Source organism: Necator americanus, chromosome X (genome assembly GCF_031761385.1).
Source record: "Necator americanus strain Aroian chromosome X, whole genome shotgun sequence".
Lineage (NCBI taxonomy): Eukaryota > Metazoa > Nematoda > Chromadorea > Rhabditida > Ancylostomatidae > Necator > Necator americanus.
Window position 1 is genome coordinate 25,305,514 of NC_087376.1, and position 13,501 is coordinate 25,319,014.

Sequence of the window (13,501 nt, forward strand, 5' to 3'; positions counted from 1 at the left end):
GATTTCTGTGCTTTAAACGGTCGTGTTCTTCTCATTTAGGTGTTCGCATGATTTCACAAAAATAAAATGTTGTCTGGCTCTTTCAATGAAATCCCGACATAAATTGAATTTACTCTTGGTATTGTACATCTCAGTGTATGGAAGTAATTAATGGATGCCTTCTTCTCATTTTTTCCCGTCTTTTCCAACACTTCTTATAATGCCAACTGACCGCCCCACGTTAACTGAGGACACACGACAATATGCAACGTCGAGAAAAGATAGCCATAGATAGCATCGAAAGGCAGGGAAGACATGGATTTCTTGGGAGATTTTCGGTCATCTTAATTTTTTTTAATGTTCTCTTCCAGCAAGCAACAAGCATCGTTCCTACATAAGAGAGCATGCTTTCGTTATGATCGTAGTTTTAGGTTTGCGATTGTTGCAGTAAATTTTATATTTTGGTTTTCACCTGAGAAAAATACGAAGATTGTTGTTCTACAAATATTTAAGACTTACCTCGCCTAAAGGAAGTGTTTGGAGGAATATTCGAGATTCCCTTTAGGATCCAGGACGTCATTCGGAAGTATCATACTGAGAACACTCAAACTACACCACAAATTCAGAAATTTGAGACATCAAGAGCACTCAAAGTCTGCAAATGCAAATCCAGCATGCAAATCCTGGTCCCTCACAAAATAAGGTAAATTTCAGCCAAATCTTCCCTTAGGCAAGTTACAAACAACTTAGCAAATGATCCTATTTCTCTATTATCTTTCATATTACATATTCTCGTTTTGCTCATGTGCCTCTGACCGCTCTTAATGTTTTTTTAAATTTCTGAATTTGTGTAATTACTTGCACGTATTCACTTCGACAGCCCTACGCTCCACGTTTTAGTTCCCAGCTACGAGTGAAGAGATACGAATCTCAAAAATTCCTTCGAGCACTGCCTTAAATTCACCTTACCAGTAGATATTCCTCTGCGCTTCTATTATATTTCATGAATTAACACGTAGACCTCAATAATCTCAATAATGAAAACTCACACATGCAATTCAGTGCAAAAGAAGTGTCCGGAATCTGTTTGACGTAGCACCTCGAGGTGAAGCATTGTGGTTAAGGAGACAATGACGCGAGGTACATGGTCGTAAATTATTTGAATAGCATCCGAAATGTGTTGGACACACTTCTCCGGAGCATCGTTCTGAAAAATTTATTGTCTAGTCTAACCATCAACGCTCAACACGTAATCTTTGGCAGAACATCTCTGATTATTTGAGGTTGCAGTATTGTAATAAAATATTGTGGATAAACAGTAACAGATTTTTTCTGTTATTTTTTTTTTGTTATTCCGATCAATATGCAACATGTTGGTTCCAATCGGAATAGAACTTCGTTAATTCCTGAACTTGCAGACGAATTCATGTTAATGCGTTTTCGAACTTGTTAAGCAATACGTTTTGGAAGTTTTGATCTCTGACATCTGTACATTCCTTTAAAGTTTCTCAGACTTTAAAGGAATGTACGAAGGACTCAGAAAGTTTTCATTTGTAAGCAAAATTCTAGGTAGAAATTTCGCTGAAACTTCGTTCTCTCGGAGATTTTAGACTAGTTTCGCTGAGGTCTTCTCCTGCGAATCTAAGAGGTTCATATAAGTTACATTTAACATCCTTTGACCTAACTCAAACACTCGGAAAAGTAAACCAACCGGATTGTGACAATATCCACACATGTCGTTTCCTCCTATGAATATATTTAGAAGTTTCCAGTCGTTATTCATATTTACTGCCTGAAGATGCAACATGAAAATGATGCAAAATGCACTGAGTGTCAGAAATATTTAATGTATTATGGCCTTAATCTAATGAAAACCTTTTGCGGGTCGCAACGAAGTCATTTGCAAATTGTTTTGGTTTCTCTCCTCTTCATAGCTCTCAAAATAGTTTCTGTTCTAAAAATACTGAAGAGCTTTGATGATCTTTTACGGTTAATAAAAATAAGTTAATGCTACGTTATATTGCACTTATTAACGTTTCGCTGTTGTTTAGATTCATATGCGGAACACATTCGTATTTCACGTGAATTAAAGGCAGCACACCACGAAACTGAGGTGGTGCGGATTTCAGGCGGAGTATTTGTAAACGGGATCGTAGATTATTGAGAGAAGGGTGATTCTGTTCATTTCTTCCTAATTGCCGTAGAAAACGGCTCGGAAGATACGGCTTCGAGCGTTCCGGCGCACTATTTTCTACAAGGAGTTTGATGGGAGCAATTTTACGGCAATTAGGAAGAAATGGACGAAATCGCACCCCTCTCCATAATCTACTATCCCGTATACGAATACTCCACCTGAAATCCGTACCACCTCAGATTCGTGGGGTGATGCCTTTAACGCAGTGTGTCACGTGATTTTGATATCTTTCCACGGTTAGATACCAGTAAAGGTGTATTTCACGAGTACGAGCGAGATCACAATCAACACTTTCATAGCAGTTCAGTAATAATGCCCAGTGAAACAGCCTCGGGCGATTCCGTCTTGCTGACGATTCCACGTATACGCGATGGAACTGTAAATGTAGCTCCATCATCGTCCAAAATCCGCAATCTAACTAATGTAATGTACAGCAGACACGTTGCGGATTGCGCTCATTCTATTTGTACGTAGTTTCACCGTTGGACAGATCACGCGAGGCTACCTCCATACGCCCTCTTCTCAAGTACTAGAGAGTTATGAGCCTGATCATGATCTTATTCGTGTGCTAAACCCCCACCAATATCTATTCGTGGATAGATCCCGAAGTCGTCAATTTTGTGATGCGTATGATTCTCGAAATAGCTCAAGAGAGCAGCCTTCAAAAGCAAATCAAAGTACTTTCTCTTAGTGCACATAAAATTAATTGAGTCGCTGTAGCTGTAGAGTACAAGTCTTCAATTCGTAGAACAAACAAATGATGTTTGGCTTGTCTATAGTACTCATCATTGACATTAGGCCTGTTACTACGAGCATGTGATTTTTGACACTATACCATTCCATACCACTGTGGATCAAGAGATATGGCCAATTCCGATACCCTAGCCGAATAAATAAATGGAGAATAGATGCTTTAAAGTGTGATTCGATGGAATTTTGAAAATATCTCTAGTGTATTTCTAGTAGATTCTGATAACAGAAGAAAAACATCTACCGAATCAAAAATTTTGACTTAGAAGATATAAAAATATTAGGTTTGCCATTTATTTTTTCTACTTTTTAAAAAAGTTGATGTTTGAAAACTAGTACACGCTTTTTTCCAGGGAGCTCAGGTAAAAGATGGGTAGTCCTAAGTGCTTTCTAGCTAAGGGTAAGTCTATTTTGTGCCACCGTTGTAATGCAAATGAATCGACGTCGTCTCCGATCTTCTTGTAAGTGTGGAAACAATGCCTTACGTCACGTCAGGCTGTCGCCAACATCGACGAAGCGTTGGACGAGGGACCACTTCTAGCGTCAACCACTTTTTCCACAGCTTCGAGAAGAGAAACTTCTTTTTCTTTTCTTCCCTTTTTTCCTGTCTTTTAGAGCAGTTCCCGAGCTCCACGGTGCAAATGACGGCTGCAGAACATAACGGCGTCTACCGCACCATCGAGGTCCATCTGCACTCCTGAAAGTTTTGTCCAGAGGTACCTAACGCTTTGATCGATATCGTTATCACAAAGAGCCGGGCCCTAAGTACGATGATCGGTGTGGTTACAGGGTCTTCCGAGGCGTCCAACAAGATGATCGACATCAAAGTCCGCTGAAGTCGAAGTTGAAGTTGGTCGTTGAAATCCAAGAAAAGCGACGTGCCGTCGTTTACCTCCTCAACCCCGAACGGCCGATGCGTGCGCTTATGCCGCTTTGGGCAATCGCCGCCAACTTGAAGCACTTGGTTGAAAAGTGTTTCCTACCCACCTTATTCCTCAGACCTTGCTTTGATCCCTGAAGCATTGCCTGAAGCAGAAACTGCTCAATTCTTTTCCTGACCTTGAATTTGCTGTTAAGTTGTTCTCTGATTTTCAGATCCACAGCTTCCGGTCTCAGTGAGCTGACACCATCCCACAAAGACAGAAAAATATGATAGACACTCGTCGTGAATATATCCACGGATGATCGTCAATGTGTGATCAAAGGCAGCGTATCACGATCTTGAGATGATGCGGAATCCAAAGCGTAGAGTTCAGATGGTAGGTTGCGGACCCCACCGGGGTTTCGTTCCTTACCAGCACGTTAGAACCCGCTTCTAAGAATATTTTCGGTTTCCTTACCAGCACTGGCTCCACCTGCTGTTGAGAAGACCTCGTTATTCTTCGAAGACTCGCTCCTGGACGCGGCGCATGCACAAAGCTTGCGCTTTGCAACTGAAACCGTCGCAACAAAAACTACGTCTTCCACGCAGGTCTTACGACAACTAGGGAAATATGAGCGGAACTACGTTGGGTTCCGCAGTCTACCACCCATACACAACATGACGACGTCTACCGCACTATCATAACCCGAACTCTACGGTTTCGCTGTGAGTTCCGCACCACGTCAAAATCGTGATACGCTGCCTTTAAAAAACATGAAATTGTGAAGGGTATCCGTGCATGGAAAAATAAGTAGCCAAACTAATATACCATCTTTGCCTCAATTATACATGAAGCAAACAAAATAAGCAGAACTTTCTCCGACATCAGAGACTGAACTTAATGATCATCTGCGCTGCAATGCATAACATAAGTAAGCATGCGTGCAAATTTGCGATCATTTGCTATTGACTAGTGATTGCTGGTTTAATGAATTAACAGATTCATTATAGAGCAGAGTGTTTCGCTTTTTTCTATTCTTTTTTTGTTTTTTTCTGCTCGATATCGCATCTTACCTTTTAGATGTCATATTTTCTTGCACCCACGGATCTCCCTCAATAGAGGGATCACAGCCGGTTAGTCGCGAGGCTACGTGGCACGTCCCCGGGTGACGGATAGGGGGCTAATCGCGGACCAAATGCGGCCAAAAGCCTGCAATCAAGTGACTGGGAGGTGCAAGGGAAGCGCCTTCAAAAAATAAGCTCCACATGTTCACTCCGGGAGAACAGAAGTTCCCCCAAAAACTCATGGCACTAGAGGCTTGCAACTTGTCCATGAGTTTTAAATTTTTTTTTGCATGTCACAGTTATAGAAAAGAGTCTCCTGATTCCGGAGGAAAGCCTGGTACGGTAGCGCCAGGAAGGACGGGGTTGCAGGAGCCATATAGGCTCCCGAAACTGAAAAGGACTAGGATAACGATCTATACTCATAACGTAAGTACGCTTGCATCAGAAGCGGCCATCGAAGATCTGACGATGCAAGCCAAGAAGATTAAGTACGACGTCATGACTGACCGAGACGAGACGACGTCACTCTCTCAACGTCGTATATGAAACAGGAGAAAAACTGTTCTTAGGAACATGCGACAGTAGAGGTGCTGGTGGAGTTGGCGTCCACGTCAACACGAGTATGACTAAGAACAGCGACTCTTTCGAACAACTTACGACCCGAATCGGACGTTTGCGGATGAGAAGATGTGGTCCAACACCACATCTTCTCATCCGCAGACGCGCACGACTATCTTCGTCGCTTACGCTCCAACATCAAGCCACGAAGAAGAAGAAGTCGAAACTCTCTATGTGGACCTGGAGAAGTTCTACGGAGAAGATCATGTCTTCTACAAGGTCATAATTGGCGATTTCAACGCCAAAATTGGCCCAAGAAGAACGCCGGAGGAACTTCACATCGGGACCCACGGCCTACAATGGAATGACCAGGGGGAGAGGCTCTCCGAGTTCATCATGACGACTAAGACCATCCATGGGAACTCGCTTTTAACGACAACCGTTGGACCAGAGCCGTGAGCGACTGGGTTCCCCGCGATATTAAGCGCACTACAGGAAGACCGCTGACTCGATGGTCAGATTTCTTCACGAAGTCCTTCTAAGAAAATCTCGTGTTCCACTCGAAAGCAGGAACCACTGGGCGACTCTGGCACGCGATCAGGACAAATGGAAGAATTGCTGGCGCCCGCTCAACCAGTTTGGAAGATCAGCGGGAGTCAAGGTGATGAAGGTGGTTTTCTTGCACCATTTGCCGCTAAAAAAACAAAATTTTCAGTATTTCTGAAACAAAGCAAAAGTTTCTTACTTAACGTCTTTACTTCTACTATGACAGCAGAATGGAGAAATATTTTGAAAATATTTCCAGACTGCCAGTTTTAAGTCGTCAATTTTCTACTTCATCTTCTACTTTATTCTACTCTCTAGGCCGACATTGTTTGGGGAACGTAAAACAGCTAGTATTCGGCAAACGATTGGAACAAAACGCATAGTCGGCACTGAATGTGTTATGTGAAGTGGCCGCGAAGCGTCAGCTTTTCTGTGTTTTCTCATCTCGTTATTCTACTACAATAGCAGGCGCATCGCGATCATCCTGTTTAACATATCTTGACCGATTATTGGTTACTACTGATACTGGTGCTGATAAGGTACTTAGGTTCGGTACTGATGAGGCTTATGTAAGTTACGACAGTATATTTTTACAAACTGCTAATTTTTTTGTTATTTTAGTGATTCGAGTTTGAAATTACACTACGATTAGTCCTCTGCGTTGCTCATTCTTCTGGTTAGCTCGACTAGATACAATGTTAGCATTTTTCCTCCGCAGTAATTGACATACTTTACGGTGTATCATATTGACAAATGGAAATTCCCTTCGCAAGTCATGTGTGTAAAGAGTAAGACATCGGCGAAAAGAAATCTTGTTGCTACTAATAGGCAGTAATTCGCTTTTCCATACCTAACAACTCATTAACATGTTTTCTGCTTTCTGTTTTCAGTAACGGGTGTTGATAAATATAGGAGGCGTGGCTTTTAAGAAGGCACCTGGCCTTTATTTAACAAGCTTCTCTAAAGAGAATTACTTTTCCAGCCCAATCTAACTCGTATCTACTCATTCGCTATTTTACGGAAATCTGTAAGACAAATGCTCTTGCGCTGTCTTGAGGGTAGATTTTCACATCATTTTTTATCGATGTTCACATATTTCTTTGAGCAGATGTTTTGAGAAGAATTGGTGTCAATCGCACACCTTATAATACATAGTTGTACTTAGAAACACACACAGTGTTTAGTGAAGTGATGGCTTCTCTCTTAGGTTTTTGGAAATTGGTTTCAACTTTTTCCTATTTATTTTCTATTTTTATACATTCTCCGTTTAACTTCCACTACTGAAGAAAACAACTAGTGCTTTGTAGGTCTAGAAATGGCATGATCTGACAAAATAAATATAACTATGTGAAATACCAATTATGGATCTTAACGCAGATTTGCAAAAATACGATAAGCACGATGTAAAAACAGTTTCTGTGGATACTCCATAATTTTTGGGCGAAAATCCGTAAATAATTCCTCTGAAACTGGCATTTTTTCAAAGTGAATTCAACTACAGTACTGTTCAATTTTGTGCAACTAACATCCGCTGATATTCTATTCCTCTTCACTTAATCTGCAAGAAGGCGATTCACATATTTCTCTCATATTCGATGGGTTCATAATTGTTTCATATTTCCTTTCATTTACATTTATCTTTACCATTTTCACTTACCTCTGGATGTGATTGTAATAAACCAACAAGTTGTTGTGCTTGTCCAGGAAGGTCGTGAGCTTCTGCTCCAGGCATAGCAACATTAAGTCTTGAAATTTCCCATACATTCGGTGATCCTATTCCAATAGAATATCCGAATAAATTTGGATTATACTTCCGCAAAATATCTAAAATATCGAATAACGTTCCTTCCCTTCTCTTTCACTCTCTCTTTTCCTTGCTGCCTTCTGAAACACTGACTAGGAATCGTAGCATGCTCGTCCAGGGATTTATCTCCGCCAGCTTGGAAGGCGAGACCTCTGTATTGTAAAACAACACCTAGAGGATCTTCTGCTCCGGCACCATTCGCAGCCTAAATAATATTCTATCAGTTTAGTATTTCAAGCATATGTTAATAATCTTTCATTATAGAAAAGGGCAATTCTCAATCTCTTATGCATTAATCATAATTTTTGCTTAAGATTTCAAACTATCAACGTACTGTAAGTGAATCTCCCATGGCCATCACCAATTTAATGTCAGCCGGTCGAACAGAATTGACATTTCTGGGGATTTTCTTGCTCGCCTTCATCAACGTATCGTCACATTTATAATTCGGCACACCAAGATCAGCCAGCGCCAAACTTAGGAAATGTATTATCTTTTCTCTTTTTTTTTTGAAATTAATTCCTAATATTGGTGGGTTTGGCAGGTCCGAACTATAGGTAAGACTCATTGAATAATTTCTTCTCAGAATATTCCCATAGCTACTGCGTTACAAGTGTATGAAAAACTTAATCTAGAGTATTCCACTGACAACACTACAATGATACAGTCATATTTTCTCATGCTCCAAACACAGACTGAAATATGTCCTGAGTAACAGTTTTGTTCACAAATTTCCTTTCATTCTAACATTAAATTTGAACCTAAAGCTGAGAAACTGAGTTTTAGTGGATTCAATAAAAGTATCACAAAGAATATAATAACAATTTAACTCCAGATAGATTTAGCCATTCCAAAAGAAAAACGATTTGAAAAAATTTGGTATCGGGTGTCTACTGAGAGATTGCCACCATATTCCTGGAATATCCGCGAAATCTGACCGTGGATTCACATTGCTTAAACACAGTTTCATTTTACATCCGAAAGAGAAAAATTTCAGGGATATCCTGTAACAAGACATTCTTTCAAAGTTAACAAACAGATGGAACTTTTTAAGTAGGTCATTAGGACAAGTTAAACATACTTTTTAAAAGTCACTTTGCTTCCTTCAACGGGTAGAAATGGGCAAAGAAATAGAAGCACTGAAATGAATACATGTCTAGAAAAAAAAATGTGGATTTAACAAAAGCTCACTACTAAACTTACCTGCTACAAGCATTTCGAGCAACTATTGCTTTAACTCTTATCTTATCAGCTCCTAGAATGCTCAACCTCGTTAATGGCTTTTACGTCACAGCATGTTTGGATAATGTGTGTAGTTTGTCGCCTAAATTTAAAATACACAATTTTTTAAATGGTGAAAACGTTTTGATTTCAAGTCATTTGCACTTTCTTTGATGCAATATTGCCGGTGCATATATAAAAAATATCCTAGACACTTTACTTCCATTGGCGAGTATATCTTGCTGCTCTTTCATCATGTTCTACGTCTTCTCAACAAATCTCTGTTTTTTTTGTAAAACGAAAAATTTACTGTAATTATGCAAGAGCTGATTATTAAAACCCTTTCGTGGGGTAAAAAGAAGAAAAAAGTTATTCCCCGACTAATATCCATCCAATTACTGCTATCAAAATTTGCTAACGTTTCGAGAAATGGAACGTTGTTGTGGAAATCCCTAGAAACGGCAGATCAAAGGAAACTGCTAGAAGAATTTACATCTACATTCTTAAAGAATTCAATCCAATTCAACCAGGGAATGCAATATACGTTCAACCTGAGTAGCAGAATTTGAGAATGTCGGACCTGCCTTGAAGAGAACAAGATCCATTCGCCACAAGAATTTGAATTTATACAGGATTGAATCTAGTGTTGATTATGCGTCAAACATAAGTCTGCCTATCAGTTGTAAACTACATGAAATTTGACTAATCACTGGATAGAACATGAGCCTAATCCATTCATTAAGAGAGAAGTTATTATAAGTGTTACCCCGGTCATTTTATTCTTCTTGGAAACCAACAGTTTCTTACAGGATCTCCTAGCAAACAGTAAGTCAACACGTGAACGACGTTCCAATGTCTTGAGACACACTCAGAAACCTTTGAAATTTTTCCCAGATCTTTTTGAACGTCTACAAGTTGAATAAGGATTGCTAGCAACTTCTTTGAAAATCTCGACAACAATGTTCTCAGTAATTTTCTTTAGTGGGGCACTTCAAATAATCTTAAAGATAAATTTCGACTTCTCGAAACGTTGTCAAATTCTGGTAACAGCGCTTCGATGAACATTATGACTTTAGGCAGCCACTGTATGCATTAAATATTTACCATGCAACAACTTTGTTGCTTAAGAAACGATTTTAATAACCAGCTCTTGCAAAAGCACGAGTAAAGGGGAACTAACGCAAACAATACAAGAATTATAATATTTCTAAACTTTTATTACTTTCAAAAAACCTGAAATTGCTAGTTTTCCTTCTGCAATTTCCGGGCAAATGCAAGATGAGGAGAAATTTCTGAAAATTTTGTCTGCTACCATATATTAAAGATTATTTTTTACACCTCTTAAGCTCTAATGATAGTTTTGTCAGTGTAACTAGAGAACAAAATCGTTGAACCAATAGCTGAATTTTTCCTTAGAATACGGTAATTCCTGAAAATAGAAAAATATCGGGATGTAAATGTGGATCTCGCATCAGTGCTGCATTTGTCTTTTTGCTTCCTTCCAAAGGTGATCTAATTTTCTTGCTTAATCTTTTGAGTCTCTTTTGTTGTCGCAAATATATGACTTTTGGCGCAGCTCTGCCCGACAACAAAAAGTATTCTGTTGTTTTGGGCAAAGATTAGCGAGAACGACGTGGATTTGACGTGGAAATACTTTCTCCTGCTAATGAATGGTGTAGAGATCAATCTAGAGCGAGATGCTGGAAGATTTGATGCTAAACTGGTTGATGTACTCTAATGAAAGCTTAAATTTCATCATATCCTACTGTATATTACGTCATAATATATTGCTCAAGTTCCGAATATCACATCAGGGATTTCAACAGATCATTTGATAGGGTTACAAAATAAATTGTGTGGGCTTTTTTTGATTGATTTTCTATATTGAATACCAAAACTATTAAAAAACTCAAACAATGAATTAATCAATCTTGTATTCCGTTTCATTATTAGTGACCTTCTTTTAACTCTCTACAGATTTCTTGTTTTATTATCGTCAAAATTCGTTCGTAGCAGATTTTTTTGAACATGGCAAGTCATTTCTGAGCAATGAATTCGCCCATGACGTTCTATCCGTAGATGTCTTTATCTGCTTTGGTGGCGTTCCCGTTTGTTCTCCGTGAAAGGTGAAGAAGAGTAGACGTCGAAAATGGTAATTTTTGCCGCGCTCAAATCCCAGTAATGCCAAGGGTAAGAGGTTAGGTTGCTACTCAAAGTTAGGTTATTCGACTCTTATTTATTCTTTTTGAAAAGACGATTATGTCAGCCATTTAGGATAGAAAAAAGCCTTCAAATTGATGTAAACGTTTTGTCAATTAATAGGCAAATTGCTTCTGAATAAAAAAGAGAGGACAAGAAATAAAAATTCTGCCAACTTAAATTATAACTCAATACAATTTTCGACTAATTATATTAAAAAGCTTTGTAATCACTTCCTCAGTTCGCAAACACCAAGGACAACAAACAAAAGACCGGAACCAAAAACTGTTGCAGTGAACTTTGCTGTTTGACGACTAATTCATTTACTCATTATCGTACTCACTTCTTGTGACCTCTTATATGTGTGCAGCGCCGATGGTGTAATTTTTTTTAGAATGGACGAGTTTTACTCCCAACACCTCTCTATTTCCATAGTTTTCTCGTACTAAGCGTCCTAGTTCTTTGTTCTTCTGATTGATATTTTATGAAACCATGCACTATGAGAGAATAATCTTGTCTAGTAATCTTATCGCAGTATACTTATTAGCTCACAAACACTTCATATTAATTGTCTACATATGGTTTAGAAAAGGAGTTTCTCCATTTCATTCCCAATTTTGATTCGCCTCATTTAACAACTAAAAGTGTTCTTGAGTCTGAAAAATGAGACAGGTTGCAAGGAAGTTGCAGTTACATTTTCAACGAAAAAGTTGAGAGCAGAACTTGGTGATAATATGCAAGTTTATATCAAGAGAAACACAAACTACAATGTAATGTCTCTACGTAGTTTATTTGGTTCCATCAACATCTTTAAGGTCAAAAAGAAAAACTGCATCATGTTCACATTAGTGTCCTCCTTATAGGTTTCGCATTCAATTGGAAATCTTAGGTATTTAGTTTCATTTCAGTAGAAGCGGACTATATATTTTATCAAATTTAAAATTCATTCATAATGAGATTGGGAACAACATGCATATATTTGCTACTGGAAGATATTGCTAGCCAGTGCAGTTGTAGCTTAGTAGGAAGTTAACACTTTGTCTTCATTTTGATGAAAGGTAAGGTTGGGTTTAGTTGGTTCGAAACCTCCAAAACCCAAGCATACCTTTCATCCTTTTGCAATCTGTGAACTGATATCGCACTTGTTTGGAGGAATGAATACACTTGGAGGATAAAAAATTGTGTTTTCATTCTATCCTTTATTCTTACTGCATTACTGATGCAGGAATTTCTTGGAGTACACTGACCAGAATTCTAAGTAGTCAACACTGAACAACACGTAGTCATAGTACTGAATTTCTAGATTAAAAACATGATTTTCTGCTTTTGTACAGCTCTGTCGTAAAGAAAAAAAAGAAATTTTCCTAAAAAAAAACTTTAGCACCGTATAGATGTAGGAATAGTAACATGAAAAAAGGTGTGAAGAAAACACTTCTCTATTGCGAGTACTCATTATGTCGGCTGACTCATTACGTGGGCTTTCTTTCACATGGATGAACACGTTTCTCCAGACACTCATCAGTTAGCTCATATTAGTTCGACAAGGGTCCCATGTTATGACGAGTTATTTCTATAGAACTCTAGCAATTATCTCAATCTATACATATAAATACTTTGCTACACCATAGCACTGTTACAGCTGCGAGTACAGTGTTTGTTTTATGAAATAAACCTCATTTTGGAAGCTAATTCTTCCTGAAAACTGGTCAGTTTCCTTTGGTATTTAACCATATCTGTATTTTTGCACATTTTCTCGGATTTTATATTAAGTGAATCCTAAAAACGATGAATTAGAACAGGATATTCCTTACAGTTAGCGAAAATAGAATTACTGATGCTGAGACAAAACCTAAAATCTAAATTATTGTTTAAATGTAAAATAAATCATTTAATTACAAGCATCTACGACTTTTTTAAGAGTTAGTTGAGCTTTATAATTGAAATGCCAAATAAATATGAACTCAAGAAAAATCATAAGTTTCGAAAAATCATAATCATATGAGGGAAAGGCGTGAATTTTTTTTTTAATTCAAAAACAGAGATAAAACAGAAAAACAGATATTCCAATCAACAGTACATACGGTGCTGTTGCTTTTACATCCAAAATAACATCATATCTGTAGATGTTGTCAAGACGAGAAATTCGCCGAATCCACTTGTTTGAGATTCTTCATGGTTCTAATTTGCTTGAGATGGCGAACAACGGTTGAGTGGTCAACGCTGAACTCTTCAGCAACTTTTCACTGGGTTTTACTCGTATCAGCATTACTTATTGCCTTCAATTAGCTGGTAATAACTAGGGACGGTCGACCGCGACCTCCTT

General features: G+C 38.5%; 2 protein-coding genes across 3 annotated transcripts; one reads left to right on the top strand and one right to left on the bottom strand.

Moving 5' to 3' along the window:
- Positions 1 to 1,024: 1,024 nt before the first annotated feature.
- Positions 1,025 to 8,974, bottom strand: RB195_025434 (uncharacterized protein; the record flags this gene model as incomplete). Of its 2 annotated transcripts, XM_064213575.1 has the most annotated exons (6): positions 7,222 to 7,263; positions 7,612 to 7,778; positions 7,852 to 7,963; positions 8,093 to 8,234; positions 8,840 to 8,897; positions 8,962 to 8,974. In XM_064213575.1, the coding sequence occupies 6 exons, from the start codon at positions 8,972 to 8,974 to the stop codon at positions 7,222 to 7,224; spliced, it is 534 nt and encodes a 177-aa protein (XP_064069458.1). The 2 variants fall into 2 exon arrangements, with proteins under 2 accessions (XP_064069456.1, XP_064069458.1); XM_064213576.1 differs by lacking the exons at positions 7,222 to 7,263; positions 8,840 to 8,897; positions 8,962 to 8,974 and adding exons at positions 1,025 to 1,186; positions 1,691 to 1,771 and having other exon boundaries at positions 8,093 to 8,182.
- Positions 5,538 to 5,867, top strand: RB195_025435 (uncharacterized protein; the record flags this gene model as incomplete). The annotated part of the gene is made up of 1 exon (XM_064213577.1): positions 5,538 to 5,867. The coding sequence occupies one exon, from the start codon at positions 5,538 to 5,540 to the stop codon at positions 5,865 to 5,867; it is 330 nt and encodes a 109-aa protein (XP_064069457.1).
- Positions 8,975 to 13,501: the final 4,527 nt, after the last annotated feature.